This window comes from Salmo trutta, chromosome 15 (genome assembly GCF_901001165.1).
Source record: "Salmo trutta chromosome 15, fSalTru1.1, whole genome shotgun sequence".
NCBI classification, from domain to species: Eukaryota; Metazoa; Chordata; class Actinopteri; order Salmoniformes; family Salmonidae; genus Salmo; species Salmo trutta.
In genome coordinates, this window is record NC_042971.1 from 25,390,366 (window position 1) to 25,413,376 (window position 23,011).

General features: G+C 43.4%; 1 protein-coding gene and 1 long non-coding RNA gene across 6 annotated transcripts in view; one reads left to right on the forward strand and one right to left on the reverse strand.

The window, feature by feature from the left end:
- Positions 1-2,388: 2,388 nt before the first annotated feature.
- The window catches only part of LOC115148681 (roundabout homolog 3), a 304,721-nt gene continuing 284,098 nt past the window's right edge, over positions 2,389-23,011 (reverse strand). For 3 of the 5 annotated variants that reach the window (XM_029690781.1, XM_029690783.1, XM_029690785.1), the window contains 14 exons: positions 22,780-22,996; positions 21,989-22,113; positions 21,388-21,565; positions 20,717-20,941; positions 19,975-20,014; positions 19,710-19,849; positions 18,833-19,120; positions 17,311-17,461; positions 15,355-15,579; positions 14,840-15,036; positions 9,515-9,631; positions 6,239-6,424; positions 5,686-5,842; positions 2,389-3,164 (listed from right to left, as the gene is read on the reverse strand). In XM_029690781.1, the coding sequence (XP_029546641.1) occupies positions 3,158-3,164; positions 5,686-5,842; positions 6,239-6,424; positions 9,515-9,631; positions 14,840-15,036; positions 15,355-15,579; positions 17,311-17,461; positions 18,833-19,120; positions 19,710-19,849; positions 19,975-20,014; positions 20,717-20,941; positions 21,388-21,565; positions 21,989-22,113; positions 22,780-22,996 (2,253 nt within the window). In that variant the 3' untranslated portion in view covers positions 2,389-3,157. The remainder of the gene's footprint in view (positions 3,165-5,685; positions 5,843-6,238; positions 6,425-9,514; positions 9,632-14,839; positions 15,037-15,354; positions 15,580-17,310; positions 17,462-18,832; positions 19,121-19,709; positions 19,850-19,974; positions 20,015-20,716; positions 20,942-21,387; positions 21,566-21,988; positions 22,114-22,779; positions 22,997-23,011) is intronic. The other 2 variants (XM_029690782.1, XM_029690784.1) reach the window with 2 other exon arrangements.
- LOC115148682 (uncharacterized) lies at positions 3,161-5,651 on the forward strand. The gene is made up of 2 exons (XR_003866716.1): positions 3,161-3,255; positions 5,614-5,651. It is a non-coding gene; the product is annotated as an uncharacterized LOC115148682 (long non-coding RNA).

Genomic DNA, 23,011 nt, shown 5'->3' on the forward strand with positions numbered 1-23,011 from the left:
GAGAAAGGGAGTGAGGGAGGGGGGAGGACTTGGAAGTTTAAGGGAGTATGGGGTCTTCCAGGATGCCCATGAGGGTGGGAGGTAAGTGGGGTGAGGTTTGAGGGTGTCGAGAGGGTCTGTGAGCTAGTATGTCAGCATATTTGTCCTCGGAGTGGATGCAGTGTTTAGGTGTACATGAACGTCAGTACGCTAGTTAGGTAGAAGTACTTTTATATCAGTCGTACATCACAGTTTTGTGTTGTCTCTGTCGAGCGCAGCTATAATATGTATATGATTTGGTCTGAATGTGTTAATTCGTGGCATGCGTATAATGTAGTATTTGTGACGTGACTTAGTAGTGCATCCTGATTAACTACAAAGGAATGCATTGGAGCTCCACAGGGAGTAATCCCATCCCCACTCCCTTATGAATTGTCCTTGATCCAGCTAGACCCAAAACACTGTCAACTCTGCAACATGCCTTGTTGTTCAAGGGCACAACAGTAGGCTACAGTACAGTGCAAAGACAACCCATCGTGTCCTTTTTCAGTTCACTGCTGGGGCACAATGACAGTAGCACTAGCAGGACACTCTATGGCATGTGTGTGCTTGTGCGCACATAAGGCACCTCAGGGTTGTGGGTGATGGCCTCTCACATTGGCAATGTCATGCTTCTCCGTGCAGAGCCAACCATGTGGAATGTACTGTGTATAGTCAGAGGCTTCAGGAGGAAAATAATGAAAACATGACTTTAGCTTTTACACTTTCACTCCACCTGACAGTTCTCCCCCAAACCAAAAGTTTGTCAGATGTTTTCATAGTTGCCTAAAGTTGAGTGTAAATTCTACATAATCTGTTGTGTAGATTAACTTTCTGCAGTTGGAGAAATTGTTCGGTCTTGGTGCCAAATCTAACTAACTATACATTTTGATCTGTCTAATTTTGTTCTAATATAGTTGTACACTGTAAACATGAATTAGAAGACATTCTTATGAAACACTTTAAAGTTCAACTGCCCCTTTCTGGTTTTATACGGCCTATGTGGCATCAATATAAGTCAGAAACATAAATTATACTGTCAAAATTGACAACAAAGTGTAAATAGGATAATAAATCAGTCTCATCCAAAACAGTTTTGTGACTTCGTCACAATTTACTGGAGGGTTGGGATTACGATCATGCCCACTTGCGCAGTGCCCACTAACACAAGAGAAGCAGCTGTGCTGATTGCGCTCTATCAGCTGTGCGTGCTCTATTCAATCATAGCAGCAGACAGTGAGACAGACATCCCATTAAGCAGTGCCTCAGACCTCAGATACCTTATGAAACACTGCCAGACAGACACACTCTGGTAATAGATAGAGAAAGTTGTAAACAAATAAATGGCACTGAAGCACACACGTCGCCACTCGCCAATGACTTAATACGTTTATTGTGGACCAGCTGCTCAATGTGCCTGCTAGCTACCATTTGCTAGCTTCATTGACAAACACAGAGTTAGCTAACTAGAAAGTGATTTCAGGCACTGATGAACAGCATGTAGCTTGTGCTTTACAGTATTTACGATAGTTTGACAGCTTGCAGATGTAGACATGTTATTGTTCCAAGAAATCAGTCCTAAGCGTGCAGCCAGACTTTCCTGACTGGATAGACTGTATGAAGTGCACTGACGAGTTTTTCAGGCAAATCTTTTTACTTGAGAAATACTGCACTAAAGACCTTAGCTAGATGTAAAATTGCGTGACTAAGACCTCAGCAGAAACGTCTAAATTAATGGCAGATTCCCTGATTCATCTTAGATGAATTCTGACTATTTTAATGAAGTGGCTATTTTGAGGAAGTGGCTATGTTGTTGTTACAGTGACTCATAATGGTCAAAGAAAAGTACCTGCCAGGGTACGATATTCAAACATAACCACAGATTATCCATTATATTGACCAAATACTCAAGTGGCTGCTCTTACAATGAAAATAAATGTCTTCAAAAATGGAAGGCAGTCGGGAGAAGGCAAGATCAGGTGGGACCATTCTAGCCAATGAGAGGGCAGATATGGGTGTGAACAACAGGTACAACTCCGATATGAAGTGTATTTTCTCAAAGTGGCCGGGATGTCACATGTCCTACATATATCAGTACTCGTAACAACCTAAGCACTGCGAAACTTCCATTCAGTCAAATAAGTCACACATAGCAAATAAGCCATTCATTTTTTGTTAACCAATCTGGTGGAGAAGACAGATTTTGGGCGCAGTTATCCCACTCGCTTCGCCTCTTCCTCTCTGACATAGCACACCCACGTCAAACCACATCCTCAAAGACAAGACTCATTTGCCTTCAGTCATGGCTGCTAGCAATTCTTAATGCGCAATCTTCAAAACGAGGCTAAATCAGGAAGTGCAGTCACCCTGTAAAGTAAAAAAGTGTATTTATTGTTCAACAAATGTATTTTATTGTATTTTTACAAAACAACAAGACTACCAAAAAGTTAGTCGACAGAACAGGTATTTTCTTTTTTTTAACAGAATATGCAAGTCATCGCACAATTGCAGCAACACTCCTTCAAAAGTGACGGTTACAATCTTTTCACAACAAGCTTTCTCTGTAAAAAAAAAACTAACGTAGAAAAGAACGACATTCTCATCGGACGACAGGCGATAGGGATCCAAAGACGACAGAGAAGACAGGCAGCGGCGTCCTGAGAGGACGACGAACCCCCTGCAGTTTTATCTGTCCGGCCGGCTGCCTGACAACACACATTGTGCTCCATATTTTTTGTTGTTTCTCCGCCACAACAGGTGCAATAGCCTTTATGCTTCTCGAAACGGTATGCATTTATACAAAAAGAGGTTGGCACATTCAAGACATTAACTGTTTATAATATTGGACCTTTTTTTCCTTATAAATACAATATACTTTTTCTATCCCTGTATCCAGAACCCACGTAAAAACAGTACAGAGATGGCTATTTACAAATGAATGCGGGATGAGCCCAAAAGTCATAAATAATCATAATAATAGCAAAAAAATGATGAAAGTCCGTTCTTCTTCCATTGTTCCTTAGAATGTGATCATATTCTTTATTTTGTAGCTGTTTGCGTCGATGGAAAAAAAGAAAATGGGAGGCATCAAAGGAACGTGTTTTGTTTCTACGTGAGAATGTTCCTGTCTCCACTTATCTCATTTCCTGAAAAAGACAGACAAACGTGTCAGAAAACATGTGAAAAAAGGAACAAAAAGCAGAAAGCCAAGGCTTGTTTATTATCTGCACATAACAGGTAGGAGCTCTAACAAAGCATGCATTGAGGATGATTCTCATAAATCACAAAGTCCGTCTACATCGCTTGATTTAAATACAACAAAATGCATTTGATTTGTCAATTCATTTTCAAAGCGGAAACCAGCTATAAAACTAAATCAGAGGAGCTTAACAACCCAGGTGGCTAAATTATAAACGATCAAATGTTGGAATAAAACCCAAATTTGGACTAATAACCATAGAATGTTTCTAAAAACCCCTCTTCAGCTCTATCTCACTGTAACCGAAAACGCTGGTCAACCACCCTATGGGAGCAGCTCTTACATTTTACATGACATTTTAGTCATTTAGCAGACACTCTTATCCAGAGTGACTTACAGTAGTGAATGCATACATTTCATTTCATGCATTTCTTTTTTTTTGTACTGGCTCTTGTTCGTCCTTCATAGACTACTTGACTCAGTAATCATTTGAGGGATTGGCTGTTAAACAAGGAAGTCAAGTCACACAAAACACATCCCCAGTGTAAAGACCCTCGCCCCTACCCCCCATTCAAACCAAGCCCCCTCATTCACCCGCTCTGTCCAAGTGGAAAGATAACGCTCAGCACCGTGACAGAAGAGGGGTAACACGAAACTGTCTCCCAGTGAAACACACAGCCCATCTATTGTAAGGCCCTGGCTTTAATGTTCCTGGTGGAGCACGAAGGGAAGTGGAGATGAGGGGGGCATCAGAGTGAGTTCCTGGGTAGTCCACAGGGGGTGCGGGGGGGAGTACTGTGAGGCTTTTCCCCATGTTAGATCTCTAATGCAGGTCAAAGGGGAATGACCTATCGTTGGGTCACCGATCGCCTGAGAACCAGCAGGTCTGTAGGACAGTGTCTGGACCGACAGAGCCAATTCTGCACCTAATAAACGAGGTCATCTAGTACAAATTGGCTGAAGCTCTACTGAGCATAGCCTAGCTGAATGAATGACAAAGCTAGACGTGGTGATAGGTTGGTAGATGCTGTATATTTTATATTTGGCAAACATTAAGATACTTAATACTACAATATTACCAATTTTCTGTTTAGATCGAGGTACAATGGTCGCAACAGTGGCAGTTGAAAGCTAGTAGCACAGTGTAAGTTACCACTGGGAATCACCATGGGTGCACAGAGCAAATGCAATGTACCAGTAAGTGGTTATACAGTAGTTTGACAACTAAAGTCATTTTTGAAAAAGATGTCAAAATGTTGTTGCGGTTGTTTATTTTCTAGTCTTTTTTAGCCCGGGGGACATACTACACAGCTTGTACCCACTTAAAAGGCCTTCTACCCCCTCACTAGGGAGCCTGCGCAGAGTGCACTTAAAGCAGCGATCCCACAAAGAAGTGTACCCTCAGTGTACTACAGAGCGAGAGTGGGGTGGGGGGGGCTGAGTTTGACATTATCCCACACTGTGCAGGGGATTTTGTGTTTTGTGTGTGTGCGTGTATGCACATCTTTTTATGGCGAGAGAAATCATTTGTGAGCGTGTGTGTTTTATAGAGAGAACTATAGTATTTGTGAGCAATAGTAGATATCAGTACGCTTGACAGGGCTTGTCATTTTGCTCAGTTATCCCTCATGTCAGCATTTCCATGCTAGTGAATGATTATTTACACACGTATGACACTAGCCCTGAACCATAAACAATTTAACTGTTATATTATCTATGCCCTGAACTGTGTACAGAAACTGAATACATTTGCTGGATACTGATCTGTACTTTGTTTTATTGACAAAGACCAATGCGGGGTAAAGGGGCACACTTGAATGAATTGATGTATGTATTTTCATAGTACATGGTCTATGAAAGCTGCAACATTTTTGGCCCTGTGAGATACAGTGGCTGCAGGGAAAGATCTTGAGCTGACACTCGTTAACTAGTGAATTTTTTAAAAGAGACCAGCGGACAAAGAGTTGCCTATAGTATGTATACGCTGGAAGTAGAAGCCTAAGTGTTGTTGTCCATTAATTTACTCCAATTAGGTGAGGGATGATAGGGTTAGGGGAAAATAATAAAGGAAAATATATTTAAAAATATATATATATGGGGGATTGGAAATGATGCGGACAATTACATTGACAGAAACCACAATCTATTTACAATATTAAAGCTAAAAAAAGAGAGAAAAAATAGAGTTGCCTATCCCTGTCTTAGCTAAAACACAAAACATGACATTACCCTAGGTCACCTCATCTGTAGTATCTCTCTTCTCAGCCCCCAAATAACCCCTGAACACCAGTAGACATTGTAGCTCCCAAGAACTAGAACCCACCATGGTCCCCTTCTACTACCACTATTACCTTAACCGTAGTGTCTCTTCTTGCCCCCCTTCCTGATATGAATAGCTCAACTAAATGCCAGAGAGAAGAGAAAACCAGCGATATTGTGGCTGCCAAGAACCAGAAACCTTGTATCACCTTCTCTCCTCGTTGCGTTTCCTGCCCGGGCAGTGACCCCCTCGTGACCCTGTGGAGCCCCGCGATGAGGAGCTTCCTGTGGTGGAGCAGTTGCTGGACATATGACCCCCCCGCCCCGCCAGGTAGCTGGATTTGCCATATGAGATCAGGTCCTCATCTGTGGAGGAGATGGGATTGGGTGAGAGGGGAGAGTTAGGGTCAGGGATCAGAGATGTACATGTTGGGAATGGAGAGTAAGAGAAATGGCTATATTCTACTGATAAGAGGATCTTGTAGGATGGAGGGAGTACTAAGTCATGAGTTTTTAATGGATGGATTTGTGAATTGAAATGTATTCATATGTTAGTGAGTGTGAGAGAACGTGTTCATGAGCATGATTGATTTATGTATTATTATTTGTGTGAATGAGTATTTTCCAGGTGAATGAGTGACTGTGTTTGGGTGTGAGTGCTAATAGGCCACTGCAAAGGCTCTGGCTGTGCTTGTGTGTGTGTTGTGAATATGAGACTAAGCATGTGAGTGAACAACACACTTCAGTATCTGCACCACTCACCGTCTTGGCGTCGCTGTCCCGATCCCTTCCTGTTGGGAGTGCTCCGCTCTCCTTCTTTCCTCTCCATGGAGGACAAGGTCCCGGGGCCCCCCTCTCTGTCCAGGGATGTGTTGCCACATTCTACAGTCCCTGCTGGGCCCCGAACTGCTCCGTTCTCTGGAGGTGGCTCTGGTGGAGGGGGGAGGTCTGGAGGAGAAGACAGACAAGGACAACAGGGTTAGGGTTACACTGCAATGGAAGAACAGTAAATATAAGCATATAGGCAAACATACATTATGTAGGCTTTACACACAGAGAGACATGCTCAACACACATTCATTGATTTGTTTGTTCATTCGTCCAAACACGTATGCACACACACCCCAACTACGAGATGTTCACTCCCTTACCGTGGGGCAGACGGTATCGGAGCATGAGGTCTGATACCAGACAGTTTCTATCTACAAACCATCAGACTGCTGAACACTAAACTGGACTGACCACTGCACCTTAGCAAACATGAACTCACTCACTCATGCACACACCCACACATACATATATACAGTACCAGTCAAAAGTTTGGACACACCTACTCATTCAAGGGTTTTTCTTTATTTTTACTATTTTCTACATTGTAGAATAATAGTGAAGACATCAAAACTATGAAATAACACATATGGAATCATGTAGCAACCAAAAAAGTGTTAATTAAACAAATCAAAATATATTTTAGATTTTAGATTCTTCAAAGTAGCCACCTTTTGCCTTGATGACAGCTTTGCACACTCTTGGCATTCTCTCAACCAGCTTCATGAGGAATGCTTTTCTAACAGTCTTGAAGGAGTTCCCACATATGCTGAGCACTTGTTGGCTGCTTTTCCTTTACTCTGCGGTCCAACTCATCACAAACCATTTTAATTGGGTTGAGGTCGGGTGATTGTGGAGGCCAGGTCATCTGATGCAGCACTCCATCACTCTCCTTGGTCAAATAGCCCTTACAGAGCCTGGAGGTGTGTTTTGGACCATTGTCCTGTTGAAAAACAAATGATAGTCCCACTAAGCGCAAACCGGGATGGCGTATCGCTGCAGAATGCTGTGTTAGCCAAGCTGGTTAAGTGTGCCTTGAATTCTAAATAAATCACAGACAGTGTCACCAGCAAAGCACCCCCACACCTCCTCCATGCTTCACGGTGGGAACCACACATGCGGAGATAATCCGTTCACCTATTCTGTGTCTCACATAGACACAGCTGTTGGAACCAAAAATCTCAAATTTGGACTCCACCGGTCCAGATTTCCACCGGTCTAATGTCCACTGCTCGTGTTTCTTGGCCCAAACAAGTCTCTTCTTCTTATTGGTGTCCTTTAGTAGTGGTTTCTTTGCAGCAATTCAACCATAAAGGCCTGATTCACGCAGTCTCCTCTGAACAGTTGTTGTTGAGATGTGTCTGTTATGTGGCTGCAATCTGAAGTGCAGATAACTCTAATGAACTTATCCTCTGCAGCGGTCTTCATGAGAGCCAGTTTCATCATTGCGCTTGATGGTTTATGCGACTGCACTTGAAACGTTCAAAGTGTTTGAAATTTTCCGCATTAAATGACCTTCATGAATTAAAGTAATGATGGAGTTTTGTTTCTCTTTGCTTATTTGTGTTGTTCTTGCCATAATATGGACTTGGTCTTCACCAAATATGGCTATCTTCAATATACCACCCCTACCTTGTCACAACACAACTGATTGGCTGAAATGCATTAAGAAGGAAAGAAATTGACTTTTAACAAGGCACAGTTGTTAACTTCACTAGGGTACTATTTTCACTTCCAGATGAAAAGCGTGGGCCAAAGTAAACTGCCTGCTACTCAGGCCCAGAAGCTAGGATATGTATATAATTGGTAGATTTGGATAGAAAACACTCTAAAGTTTCCAAAACGAAATCATGTCTGTGAGTATAACAGAACTGATTTGGCAGGCAAAAACCTGAGAAAAATCCATCCAGGAAGTGGGATTTGTTTATGTTTGTAGTTTTCTATTGAATGCCATTACAGTATCCATTGACTTAGGACTCAAATTGTACTTCCTATGGCTTCCACAGGATGACAACAGTCTTTAGAAATGGTTTCAGGCTTGTATTCTGAAAAATGAGAGAGTAAGACCACTCTGAATGAGTGGACCCTACAGTGTCCTAGAGGTTTTTCATGCGCACGACTGAGAGCGCGCCTTTCTTGTTTACCTTTTATATTGACACCGTTATTGTCTGGTTGAAATATTATCGATTATTTAGGCTAAAAACAACCTGAGGATTGATTATAAACATCGTTTGACATGTTTCTACGAACTTTACGGATACTATTTGGATTTTTCGTCTGCCTGTTTTGTTTTGACTGCGTTTGAGCCTGTGGATTACTGAACAAAACGCACCAACAAAACGGAGGTTTTTGTATATAAACAGGGACTTTATCGAACAAACAAACATTTATTGAGTAAATGGGAGTCTTGTGAGTGCAACCATATGCAGATCAAAGGTAAGTGATACATTTTATTGCTATTTCTGACTTGTGTAACTCCTCTATTTGGCTGGTAACTGTTTGTAATGATTTGTCTGCTGGGCGCTGTTCTCAGATAATCGCATGGTATGCTTTCGCCGTAAAGCCTTTTTGAAATCTGACACAGTGGTTGGATTAACAAGAAGTTAATCTTTAAACCAATGTATAACACTTGTATGTTTTATGAATTTTTATAATGAGTATTTCTGTTTTTGAATTTGGCGCTCTGCAATTTCACTGGATGTTGGCCAACGTACCCTAGTGAGGTTAATTTAAATGCATTCCAGGTGACTAACTCATATTGCTGGTTGAGAGAATGCCAAGAGTGTGCAAAGCTGTCATCAAGGAGAAGGGTGGATAATTTAAAGAATCTAAAATATATTTTGATTTGTTTAACACTTTTTTGATTACTACATGATTCCATATGTGTTATTTCATAGTTTTGATGTCTTCACTATTATTCTACAAAGTAGAAAATAGTAAAAATAAAGAACAACCCTTGAATGAGTACGTGTCCAAACTTTTGACCGGTAGTGTACATTCATGCTACACACACATCACAACTGCTGCTGCCAGACTCTTATTTTGATTGTTAAACACTCCACAATTTAAACACTTGCCTGCCAATCACCCATTCCCCAATACATGTAAATATTGGACTATAAATTGTGTCTTCCTGTGTTATACTTCTATTCTACTGAGCCATTTATCTTTTATTATTTCTGCATTGTTAATTACACTTGAAACACTAACCTCCTTGGTTCAGCACCTCTCTTCTGTAAGCTCCGCCCTTGGAGGTCTTCTTTTTCACTCGCGACTTCTGGCCAGGGGGAGTTTGTGTGTTGTCTGCTGGGGATGACAGAGCTCTTACTGTACGTCAGCCAGAGAGAAATAAAAAATTGCTATAAGATAATGGGGTTATGGGTCCTTTTAAGCACTGTACATGGACAACATTGCAAATAACAACATTGCAATGTCTTATGTAATTCCAGCTCTTTGTTTAGGTATTACGAATTACATACCGGACATAAATTAAAATCATTTTCTGTTAATGTTGTGTGTGCGTGCGTGCATGTGTGTGTGCATGCATGTACAGTGAGGGAAAAAAGTATTTGATCCCCTGCTGATTTTGTACGTTTGACCACTGACAAAGAAATTATCAGTCTGTAATTTTAATGGTAGGTTTATTTGAACAGTGAGAGACAGAATAACAACAAAGAAATCCAGAAAAACACATGTCAAAAATGTTATAAATTGATTTTCATTTTAATGAGGGAAATAAGTATTTGACCCCCTCTCAATCAGAAAGATTTCTGGCTCCCGGGTGTCTTTTATACAGGTAACAAACTGAGATTAGGAGCACACTCTTAAAGGGAGTGCTCCTAATCTCAGTTTGTTACCTGTATAAAAGACACCTGTCCAAAGAAGCAATCAATCAATCAGATTCCAAACTCTCCACCATGGCCAAGACCAAAGAGCTCTCCAGGGATGTCAGGGACAAGATTGTAGACCTACACAAGGCTGGAATGGGCTACAAGACCATCGCCAAGCAGCTTGGTGAGAAGGTGACAACAGTTGGTGTGATTATTCGCAAATGGAAGAAACACAAAAGAACTGTCAATCTCCCTCGGCCTGGGGCTCCATGCAAGATCTCACCTCGTGGAGTTGCAATGATCATGAGAACGGTGAGGAATCAGCCAAGAACTACACAGGAGGATCTTGTCAATGATCTCAAGGCAGCTGGGACCATAGTCCCATAGTCCTACTATCCAGGTCTGTTACCAAACAATTTGAACTTCTACTTTTAAAAATCCATCTCTCTAAAAACAAGTCTCTTACCGTTGCCGCCTGCTATAGACCACCCTCGGCCCCCAGCTGTGCTCTGGATACCATATGTGAACTGATTGCCCCCCATCTATCCTCAGAGCTCGTGCTACTAGGTGACCTAAACTGGGACATGCTTAACACCCCAGCCAACCTACAATCCAAGCTTGATGCCCTCAATCTCACACAAATTATTAATGAACCCACCAGGTACCACCCCAAAGCCGTAAACACTGGCACCCTCATAGATATCATCCTAACCAACTTGCCCTCTAAATACACCTCTGCTGTTTTCAACCAAGAGCTCAGCGATCACTGCCTCATTGCCTGCATCCGTAATGGGTCAGCGGTCAAACGACCTCCACTCATCACTGTCAAACGCTCCCTGAAACATTTCAGCGAGCAAGCCTTTCTAATCGATCTGGCCCTGGTATCCTGGAAGGATATTGACCTCATCCCGTCAGTAGAGGATGCCTGGTTATTTATTTTTTAAATGCCTTCCACACCATCTTAAATAAGCATGCCCCATTCAAAAAATGTAGAACCAGGAACAGATAGAGCCCTTGGTTCTCCCCAGACCTGACTGCCCTTAACCAACACAAAAACATCCTGTGGCGTTCTGCATTAGCATCGAACAGCCCCCTTGATATGCAACTTTTCAGGGAAGTTAGAAACCAATATACACAGGCAGTTAGAAAAGCCAAGGCTAGCTTTTTCAAGCAGAAATTTGCTTCCTGCAACACAAATTCAAAAAAGTTCTGGGACATTGTAAAGTCCATGGAGAATAAGAACACTTACTCCCAACTGCCCACTGCACTGAGGATAGGAAACTCTGTCACCACCCATAAACCCACTATAATTGAGAATTTCAATAAGCATTTTTCTACGGCTGGCCATGCTTTCCGCCTGGCTACCCCTACTGCAGTCAACAGCACTGCACCCCCCACAGCTACTTGCCCAAGCCTTCCCCATTTCTCCTTCTCCCAAATCCATTCAGCTGATGTTCTGAAAGAGCTGCAAAATCTGGACCCCTACAAATCAGCCGGGCTAGACAATCTGGACCCTTTCTTTCTTAAATTATCTGCCGAAATTATTGCAACCCCTATTACTAGCCTGTTCAACCTCTCTTTCGTGTCGTCTGATATTCCCATAGATTGGAAAGCAGCTGCTGTCATCCCCCTCTTCAAAGGAGGGGACACTCTTGACCCAAATTGCTACAGACCAACATCCATCCTACTCTGCCTTTCTAAGGTCTTCGAAAGCCAAGTCAACAAACAGATTACCGACCATTTCGAATCCCACCGCACCCTCTCCGCTATGCAATCTGGTTTCAGAGCTGGTCATGGGTGCACCTCAGCCACGCTCAAGGTCCTAAACGATATCGTAACCGCCATCGATAAGAAACAATACTGTGCTGCCGTATTCATTGACCTGGCCAAAGCTTTCGACTCTGTCAATCACCACATCCTCATCGGCAGACTCAATAGCCTTGGTTTCTCAAACGATTGCATCGCCTGGTTCACCAACTACTTCTCTGATAGAGTTCAGTGTGTCAAATCCGAGGGCCTGTTGTCCGGACCTCTGGCAGTCTCTATGGGGATGCCACAGGGTTCAATTCTCGGGCTGACTCTTTTCTCTGTATACATCAATGATGTTGCTCTCGCTCCTGGTGATTCTCTGATCCACCTCTACGCAGACGACACCATTCTGTATACTTCTGGCCCTTCTTTGGACACTGTGTTAACAACCATCCAGACGAGCTTCAATGCCATACAACTCTCCTTCCGTGGCCTCCAACTGCTCCTAAATACAAGTAAAACTAAATGCATGCTCTTCAACCGATCGCTGCCTGCACCTGTCCGCCTGTCCAGCATCACTACTCTGGACGGTTCTGACTTAGAATATGTGGACAACTACAAATACCTAGGTGTCTGGTTAGACTGTAAACTATCCTTCCAGACTCACATCAAACATCTCCAATCCAAAGTTAAATCTAGAACTGGCTTCCTATTACGCAACAAAGCATCCTTCACTCATGCTGCCAAACATACCCTCGTAAAACTGACAATCCTACCGATCCTCGACTTCGGCAATGTAATTTACAAAATAGCCTCCAATACCCTACTCAACAAACTGGATGCAGTCTATCACAGTGCCATCTGTTTTGTCACCAAAGCCCCATATACTACCTACCACTGCGACCTGTACGCTCTCGTTGGCTGGCATTCGCTTCATAATCGTCGCCAAACCCACTGGCTCCAGGTCATCTACAAGACCCTGCTAGGTAAAGTCCCCCCTTATCTCCGCTCACTGGTCACCATAGCAGCACCCACCTGTAGCATGTGCTCCAGCAGGTATATCTCTCTGGTCACCCCCAAAGCCAATTCCTCCTTTGGCCGTCTCTCCTTCCAGTTCTCTGCTGCCAATGACTGGAACGAACTACAAAAATCTCTGAAACTGGAATCACTTATCTCCCTCACTAGCTTTAAGCACCAGCTGTCAGAGCAGCTCACAGATCACTGCACCTGTACATAGCCCATCTATAATTTAGCCCAAACAACTACCTCTTCTACTACTGTATTTATTTAATTTACTTTGCTCCTTTGCACCCCATTATTTCTATTTCTACATTGCACTTTCTTCTACTACAAATCTACCATTCCAGTGTTTTACTTGCTATATTGTATTTACTTTGCCACCATGGCCTTTTTTGCCTTTACCTCCCTTATCTCACCTCATTTGCTCACATTGTATATAGACGTATTTTTCTACTGTATTATTGACTGTATGTTTGTTTTACTCCATGTGTAACTCTGTGTTGTTGTATGTTGTCGAACTGCTTTGCTTTATCTTGGCCAGGTCGCAATTGTAAATGAGAACTTGTTCTCAACTTGCCTACCTGGTTAAATAAAGGTGAAATAAAAAATAAATAAAAATAAATAGTCACCAAGAAAACAATTGGTAACACACTACGCCGTGAAGGACTGAAATCCTGCAGCGCCGCAAGGTCTCCCTGCTCAAGAAAGCACATATACATGCCCATCTGAAGTTTGCCAATGAACATCTGAATGATTCAGAGGACAACTGGGTGAAAGTGTTGTGGTCAGATGAGACCAAAATGGAGCTCTTTGGCATCAACTCACCTCGCTGTGTTAGGAGGAGGAGGAATGCTGCCTATGACCCCAAGAACAACATCCCCACCGTCAAACATGGAGGTGGAAACATTATGCTTTGGGGGTGTTTTTCTGCTAAGGGGACAGGACAACTTTAGAGCATCAAAGGGACGATGGACGATGGTCAAATCTTGGGTGAGAACCTTCTTCCCTCAGCCAGGGCATTGAAAATGGGTCGTGGATGGGTATTCCAGCATGACAATGACCCAAAACACACGGCCAAGACAACAAAGGAGTGGCTCAAGAAGAAGCACATTGAGGTCCTGGAATGGCCTAGCCAGTCTCCAGACCTTAATCCCATAGAAAATCTGTGGAGGGAGCTGAAGGTTCGAGTTGCCAAACGTCAGCCTCGAAACCTTAATGACTTGAAGAAGATCTGCAAAGAGGAGTGGGACAAAATCCCTCCTGAGATGTGTGCAAACCTGGTGGCCAACTACAAGAAACATCTGACCTCTGTGATTGCCAACAAGGGTTTTGCCACCAAGTACTAAGTCATGTTTTGCAAAGGGGTCAAATACTTATTTCCCTCATTAAAATGCAAATCAATTTATAACATTTTTGACATGCGTTTTTCTGGATTTTTTTGTTGTTATTCTGTCTCTCACTGTTCAAATAAACCTACCATTAAAATTATAGACTGATCATTTCTTTGTCAGTGGGCAAACGTACAAAATCAGCAGGGGATCAAATACTTTTTTCCCTCACTGTAAGTACAGATACTGTATCTTAATTTGACCCAGTATATCACCCAGGAAAATAATCCTACAGCAACTGGAAATGTGAATTATTATATGGATTATAGCATTTTTAGCACGGGTTGATACATTTTTCGTTGTGACAAATCAAGTCTGATATTTTAAAGTGGAAATTGCTCAGTTTAGAAGCCTTTTTAAACCTTGAATACACTACAAGTTTGCATTTCCTGCTGTGAAGGAACATTTCTGCAACAACAGGTGATTAAATTAGGATACAGCATCTGTATGGGTTTGTTTGCCCCTGTCCCCTTTCAATGTGTATAAGCACATCTGTGTGTGGTGCATTCACTCGTGTGAGTTTGTGCAGAGCGATAAGCATCACTGACCAGGTGTGGTGGAGCTGACATTGTCAGCACTCAGCGTTTCCCCCTCACTGAAGTCACGGCGATGATTCAAGCCATTTCGGTGCGGTGTGCCCCCCTCGGAGTCCTCACTGTGCTGCTGGGCTGAGAGGTTAGGGTTGGACTGGGTGAGGGGAGGGCTGGGCGCCTGAGGCACTGGGACGGGACCACAAGGTAACCTACTGTATAATGGCAAAGAAAGAGAGGGTGCTTAGCCAAAGCAATTACATCATTTTATTATGTTACACAACTGAACTATTGTTTTGTTCATTTGAGGGAGAGATTTTACTGCAAATATCATGAGTATTGTGCTATCTGTTGTTAATGAAATTGGGCAATTACCATACCAAAGCATTCATTGCTTTATTAATCTGTGTTATTACCATCTCATTCATCTGAACAAGAGAGTATGGCTACAGTGTCTACTTGTACATACATGATGTGACTTTTAGAATTTGACCATGTTTGGTTTTGTTAGGCTGTGTCGTGTCATGTCATACCGTGCTAGCTGCTGCCCGTCATGGTGGTGAAGGTGTGCTGTGTCATGGGGTGGATGGTGGCTCTCCTCTCGGGGCGATGGCGTGAGAGTAGCAGTGGACTGGTGACTGTAGGAAGTGGTGGGGGACGAGGCGCCACACCTGAGGTGAGGGGCGGGACCATCCTCACAACCCTCGGTCAGATAGGTCCTGTCTGGAAGGGGCGGGCACCACTCTTCCTCATCAGACCTGGGAAGGAGGAGAGGGTCACTTTTTCCATGAGTTCACTTTAGACAGAGTAGGATGCCGTGGCCCCTAGGAACACTGATCTATTGTCTGTTTTTGCCTTGTCCCTTTTAATGGATTGGGGAGGATAAACTGTTCCTAGATCTGTGCCTAAGGGCAACTTCTACCTGGAGCATTATAAAACAGTCACCGCTTGTGCAGTTGGTGCTATGGCGCAGTAGGTAGCTCGATCATAACACATTCACAATGGTGGCCCTCCCTCTTTAGCTCATAATGCTTACAGCATTGGTCTGTAGCGTAGCGATTTCCACTGTTCTACAGCGCCGTTAAACAGCCTTCCATGTGGGTCTGCTGAGCGCCATGTCTGGCAAGGAGATCAGGGTGTGCATGGAATCACTTAAAGGGTGTTTTCATACATTTGTGTTTGGTAGAGAGGTATGTGTGGAGAGAGGGCTGTGTGCCTGTGCCTGTGTGGGTGTGCCGTGTGTGTGTGTGTGTGTGTGTGTGTGCGTACATGCGTATGTGTACACCATGGAGGAAATGGGCAAGGCCAGGGAGTTAGCTAGCTGTTATAAGGCCAACGTTCCTCTCAGCTAGCCACAGGGGCTAACTCAAAGGTTAACGACATTAACTGAGGTTCATCACCAATCTCTGCTAACGGCTAACAGCTGCAGGGGGCTAGGTGGAGTCGTGCATGAGAAAGCTGCTGAATGATTCTTTTGTTCGGGTGACCCGGAGAGTAGAACATGAGAAGGGGAACGGGCTAAAGTAGGCTAATGTTATTAGCTAACAGGGTCAATGAATGAGATAGGGTTGAGACTTGGGAATAGTGGCTAAATTGCTAACTGCCGGCTAGCGTCTTGGCTAGAGCCAATATAATCTACAGTAGCTGTCAGAAATGGTTAGAGGTAGAAGTTCGTAAGCCTCATGCCTGCTTCAGTTGAGCTGCTAGCCTAGCCTATTCGGGGTGGAGTGAATGGCAGGAGCGATAACTGAATGGTCCCCTTGCCAAACCTCCATGAATACTGACAATATTGTCGTTTATAAAGTGTGTGTGTGTGCACGTGTAGGTGAATGTGTGTGTATTCCTTTTGCAGTGCAACGGTAATGTCGTTCAGCAGGGAGCTGGGAAAAAAGATGCATTGAGGTCCAGAGCTAGCAGGGGGTTAACAGAGAGAGAGACCAAAGGGGAGTCTGTCCTGTCAGGCAGAGAGGCAACGTTAGGCGAACATAAATAATCTCCACACAAAACCCTGGCCTAGAACTATGTGTTAGTGGGGACAGAGTGCAGAGACAAGGGCCAGGCGAAAAAGAGGAAATCAGAGGCCCATACTTCTATAGGACAGTATAGTAAGTAGCCTTGCACGAGCCTGAATGGCTCATAGGAGCACGAGCTCCAGCTTCTGTAGCATGAGGCAGCTTGATCTACAAGTACACCCTCTGGACAGGAAACTAGTCTATCGCAGGGCCTTACCCCTAATCCATCTCCTTAATGCTGAGTGCCAAGCAGAGACGCATCAGGTCCTATAAAGTGTCCAGAGGTTATATAAGAGATCTACCATACCTTAATCAATTAATATTACCTTCAGGTTAGCAAGAAGATGGTGTACTCATCGGTGTGTGTTGTGCCAGGCAGCAGCATAAGTGTGTGTGTGTGTGTGTGTGCGCATGTGTACACGGTTATGTATATTTGTGTGTGTGTGTGTGTGTGTGTGCGCGTGTGTGCGTGCTTACCCTAGCTCCATGTCCTCATGGTCATCTATGGGCAAATCCTCCACCACACACTGCTCCAGCTCCCCAAAGGAGGGGGGCGCGGGCAGGGCTTCAGTCCAGTTCATAGAGGGGGTCTTCACCGCTTTGCCCATGGACTTCTGCTTGGGTTTACCTGCACATAGAGACATAAAGAGATGTTTTAGTTCTGTACAGTGGGAAGACTTGGTCCTAAGGTCTCCAAATACATTTTAATACACTTGAAAAGGGTATACATGTACGTCACAAACATAACTAAAGGTCCCTTGTAATTTTTGGAGGCATGAATCACTGTTCTTGAAAAAGAAAAGAAGAGTCACACACTCAGGGAGTTCAGATGCAATAATTTAATAACAACGTTTCGACAGCCAAGCTGTCTTCATCAGAGTATGATGACAAACACTGCGGGTCACTAATTTATATAGAGTTTGAAAGGACACACACAGGTGTCTGTAATCATGGCCAGCTGTGGCTTTATTTCATTGGTTGATTTGCAGATATAAATAGAACATATAAAAAAGCATGAATGTATTACATGCAATCATAGATACAATTTGGCTACATAGGCATACTAACATTATATACAATGGATAGCAAATACACGTGCTCCACTAAGGCAGTTATTTCTATTATAACTTGTCCTTGTGGTAAAATAACTATGTGGGAAAAACGAGGCGCAAACTAAAAATAAGAATCTCTGCGTATCGTAGCACTTCACATACCCAGTTGCGGCCCACTTTTTTTGGGAAGCAAACCACTTTTTCGTCCCTTCGCTACATCGGCAACGAACACGTCACCCTCCTTAGAAGAGGGGGTTGACCTTTAAAATGTACTGTGAAAACGAGAGGCCGTCTGGATCTTTAATTTAAAGACCCTTGCTCCCTTTGGTCTCAATTTAAAGTCTGATATGAAGCCATTCTTGTGATTATTATGTTTTTGATATCCATTGTACATAATTAGAAAATCGACCAAAGAAATAAAGCCACAGCCAGCCATGATTACAGACACCTGTGTGTGTCCTTTCAAACTCTATATAAACTAGTGACCCGCAGTGCTTGTCATTATACCCTCGCCTTGTTGGTTAAGGGCTTATAAGTAAGCATTTCACTATAAGGTCTACACCTGTTGTATTCGGCGCATGTGATAAAAATTTTTTGATTTGAAGACATCTTGGCTGTCGAAACGTTGTTATTAAATTGTTGTATCTGAGTTCCTATAGTGTGCAGCTCTCCATTTATTTTTCAAGTGTTCTACTCTGCTAACCAGGTGTGCGTTTCTTCCGCCTACAGATGAATCAGTGTTACACCAATTTACAGTAGGTTAGCTACTGCTATGTCTCTTGTTGCTAGCTAGTAGGTACCATAATGCTGTTCTATGGCTCCAAAAATGTCAAAGTGACTCCAGTTATTATATTTAACTTTGTCTTTTTTTGTGAATGTTGCTCGGGGTTCTTGGTGCCCCACCTTGAATCATACCATGGGAAACACAATCTTAAACGTAGTCTTACCGCTGTCCGTCCTGCAGCGGTCGGGCTGGGCGTACTGGGAGGAGGGTCCGGCGGGCTGGGTGATCCAGTGGCCGCCATCTTGCTCTGTGGGGCTGTGAGACCCCTGGAGTGCCTGGTTGGTGAAGGGCATGATTGGAGTGCTGGCGTAGGGCGTGGTGGAGGAGTAGGGGCTGTTAAAGCTGCGGAGGTCCTCGGCGGTGGGGTCGATGGTGCTGTAGATAGGGCCTTCAGTGGAATCGCCCGTGCTGTACTTCTCTGTCTGGTTCAGGTAGTTGGATATGCCCGCTTCTGGTGCCGAGGGGGGTCAGAGGTGAGAGGTCAGATTCAGGTGAGAGGTTATCTTTTGTCATTTGATTTACGGTAATAAGAGGATTTCTATATATTTCTATATATTTAACTGCAGAGTTAGTGTCAAAGTTGTTATGTGAGCTACAGTTACCATGACATATGCAGGTTACACTATTTGGTAAGGCAAAATATATTTTATTTAACAATAATTCAACCTGTTGGATTTTCCAGAAGTGCTTGAATTCAGCCCTAAGTCTGCCGTACAAGTTGATATCACATGAGATGATGGAACTATACTTTGAGACTTCTTCAAAGACTGAGGGAAGATCTTAATTGCATACTCCTCATGTCCTCTCTCCTCTCACCTTGTCTTCTCAAAAACCATTGGATGAGAAAGCCAGAGGTCCCTCCCCTCTGACCTTCTTCTCCAATGGGTTTTCACAAGGAGGCTAGGAGAGAGAAGAGAGGATGCGAGGAGTAGGCAATTGAAATTCTCCCTAAGACTACACGCAAGGCATTGTAGAGACAATCCCTGGTTGTGTACAAAACAAACCGTCCGCTGTGAGCAGGATCATGCTGTGTCTCATACCATTGTAGTATCTCTCTGCAGTGTCATGTTTGGAGGTGCAGCAGTTGACGGCTTCTTTGCCACTGTGGACCAGGTTGGTGGCGGGCCATGAGTCTGCCAGCCACGGGTAATTGCCCATGTTGCCACCCAGCATGCCAGGCCTAAAACACACACTATGATCATATCTGATGCAAATCCACAGCTTTGTTCTCATCACTTTACTAAAAGAAGACTAGCAATAAGAATGGGAAAGTATCCTTGAAATAACATAAACAGGGATCCTTACCTTCCATTGAGTCCAGATGCCTCTCCATGTGGAAAGCCAACTGCAGAAAAAAGGAAATGTGCATTCAGGTGTGAATGGAAAGGTAAAATACAGTAAGGCATGAGTGGTGGCCATAATGTCATATGGTACAGTTGCACTCTAATATATTGGCACCCTTGCACATTACTATTTTTTTTTATTAAAAAAGCTTTTGGTGTTCACACGTGTATTGATTTATAACTGCACAGGACCAAGAAACTTCACTTCAAAGTAAAAACAAAATGTCCTGGACTAAATTATTCAGAATTCAGAAGAATTCTAATGAATTTGGTTGGAGGCAGGTGATTCTCATTCACTGTGTGTAATTTATCTCACCTGTAGTAGGTAGCAGGTGCCTACAGGGTAAACATAGCCATTCAACCAGTTTTGAAAAGAGAAAAGAGAACATTCTACTCCATTGCACTGATACCCATAGAAATCCAGTCATTGGCATTGGCTCGGGAAGCTACCTCTAACTTCCTTCATACTGGACACAGAGACATAGAATTGGTATCCAAAAGTTCATCTGACTCTGGGGAAGTAGATAAAGGGCCTCATTGCCAAAATCATGACGTTTTTTAAGTTAAAATAGTAGCCTACTGTAAAGTGCAGTAGAATACTTGATATGGTAAGATTGGTTATATTACAACATGCCTCATTGATAAGTGGTAAAGTAAAATTAAGTGTTGTATAAAGAGTGCATAAAATAAAGTGTGTAAAGTACCTGCAGGCGTGTAGTTGAACGATGCGGTATAGTGACTCAGCTCCTTCCTCTTCTTGCGGCGGCAGTAGATCCACACACTGAAACCCATGAGGATGACCCAGCAGGCCCCGCCGATCCCAGCGATGAACGCCGGCTGCTTCACCACGTCAGTGATCTGCTCGGCCAGGCTCACGCTGCCCTCATCACCGTCCTCGCTGGGCACTGAAGGTGCCTCCGCTGGCAGCTCTGAGGGAGAGCGGCAAGTAAGTAAGGAGTTTGATTGATATTTCGATTTTCAGATATTTCGATTTTCAGACAACATTTTGCCATGTAAGTACTGTATTATAGCCATCCTTTCCCAAGTAATACTGCATGGTTTGAGTACTGTATATGACAAAATGGTATATGTTATAAACCAAACGACGAAACATTTCATCTTCCACACCTCAGAACTGGGTGTAAAGTTAGAATCATGCTTGTTGGCCTCATGGCAACAATGCAACATTTGATTCTAAGTTGTACACAGACTAAGCATGCTTAACACATGAATATGACGCTGCTGTTACACTTAACAATAATTTCAGTCATTTTTGCTTCCCTCATTACAGTTCCACTAAATCTGATACTATATCCTTGATATGCCGGAACTGAAATGTCTTATTCTGCTAGCTTGTGGTTCTGCGGGGACTCACTAATGAGGATGGACACAGGCTGGCTGTGGATGCCCACTCCGGCGCTGGTCACTGCTGCCACCTCCACCTGGTACAGGATGCCTGGCAGCAGCCCCTTGAGCACAGTGGAGAGGAAGGTGCCATCTACGGTGGTGTTGATGTGATAGCGGGTCTGGGTGTCGTTGCCTACACACCACACCTGTTATTGTTGGTTGGAGGATGGTGAGTTGGTGTAAGAGATGGAAGATGTCAAATTTACAGTGTCCATATTAGCACTGCCTGTTGTGACTTTGAGGCAGTCCTAATATGGACAAGATTAATTTTCCAGTCCTGTTTGAGCTGGTGTTTACATGGTATTTAGTTATTTAGTAAATAAAAATGTATTTGGTAACTATGAGTTCGTTCTGGTTCTTGCTTTAAAAAAATGTAAAACAATTCATAGCTACTCCTTATTTCCAATGACTTGTTTTAATGAATCCCAAAGAAATCATTGTAATTATGTAACTATTATTATTATATTTTTTATTTTACCATGTTATTTCTAAGTAAATACCACCCATATGGATGGTTGTCATTGGATTGATCCAATCATGATATGTCTTCTCTGGTTCAGTCAGCCAACCTTGTACTCCTGGATGATTCCATTCTGCATCTCAGTGGGGGGAGGCTCCCAGGAGACACTAATGCTGGAGCTGTTGCTCAGCTTCACTGTAACCACGGTCACTGCTTTGGGAGGGGCACTCGGGACTGCAGGGAAAGAGGGAAGATCAAGTTGTGAAAAAACCCAACTCCATGTTGACATAGAAAATATTAAATAGGGGCATTTGGTAAGATAGCGAAAATATGATTAGATTTTGATGAAAATGGCAGACTCCATGAAATGCCATCAAATGCCATGAAGTGGTTATTGGACTAAACAGTTCTTTGCCTTCATAACAGGATGTGAAGGTCACACAGGTTGTTGGGAATTGCAATCCAATTGAGACTGAATTGGTTTTGACTTCTCAGAGATGTGACTGCTAGAGGCTCTTTAACAGCTAGCTATTTTTAAAAAGTCAGAGACCTCAAATGGTTTCTGCTTTGTGCCCTCCAAGACAAACACTAAAAAGGTTAAATTCACCACTTTTTATTTCACCCTTACTTTGCTGGGTAAATTGACTGAGTGCACAATCTCTTTAAGAGCAACGACTGTGTATGACCAATCAATCGCCACTTTCAAAACCTTTATTTAAACCTGGAGGTCCCATCATTAAATGTTTTTATTTTAAAACCTTGTTACTCACCATTCCCTCCATTATGGACATATGCTGTCTTAAGTAATCGCTGTCCATATTAGGACAGCCTCTGTCTCAGCAAGGCTTGTGTCAGTCTCATCTGAAGTGGTCAGTATAAGTAGCTTCTAGCCAGTCTTACCTTCCTCTGGTGTTCTGACCAGAAGCAGCCGGCTGTCCATGCCCTGGAACTCGTCGAAATAGGGCCGGATCTTGATCTCGTACTCAGTGCCTTTGAGCAGATCAGCGACCACGGCCAGGCGCTCCGACGGGGCCTTGACATCCTGCAGCTGCCAGGTGCCACCCCTGGGCCGGTAGAGAATCCGGTAGCCCTGGATGTACTGGGACTGACGGTCCACCTGGGGAGGGGAGGA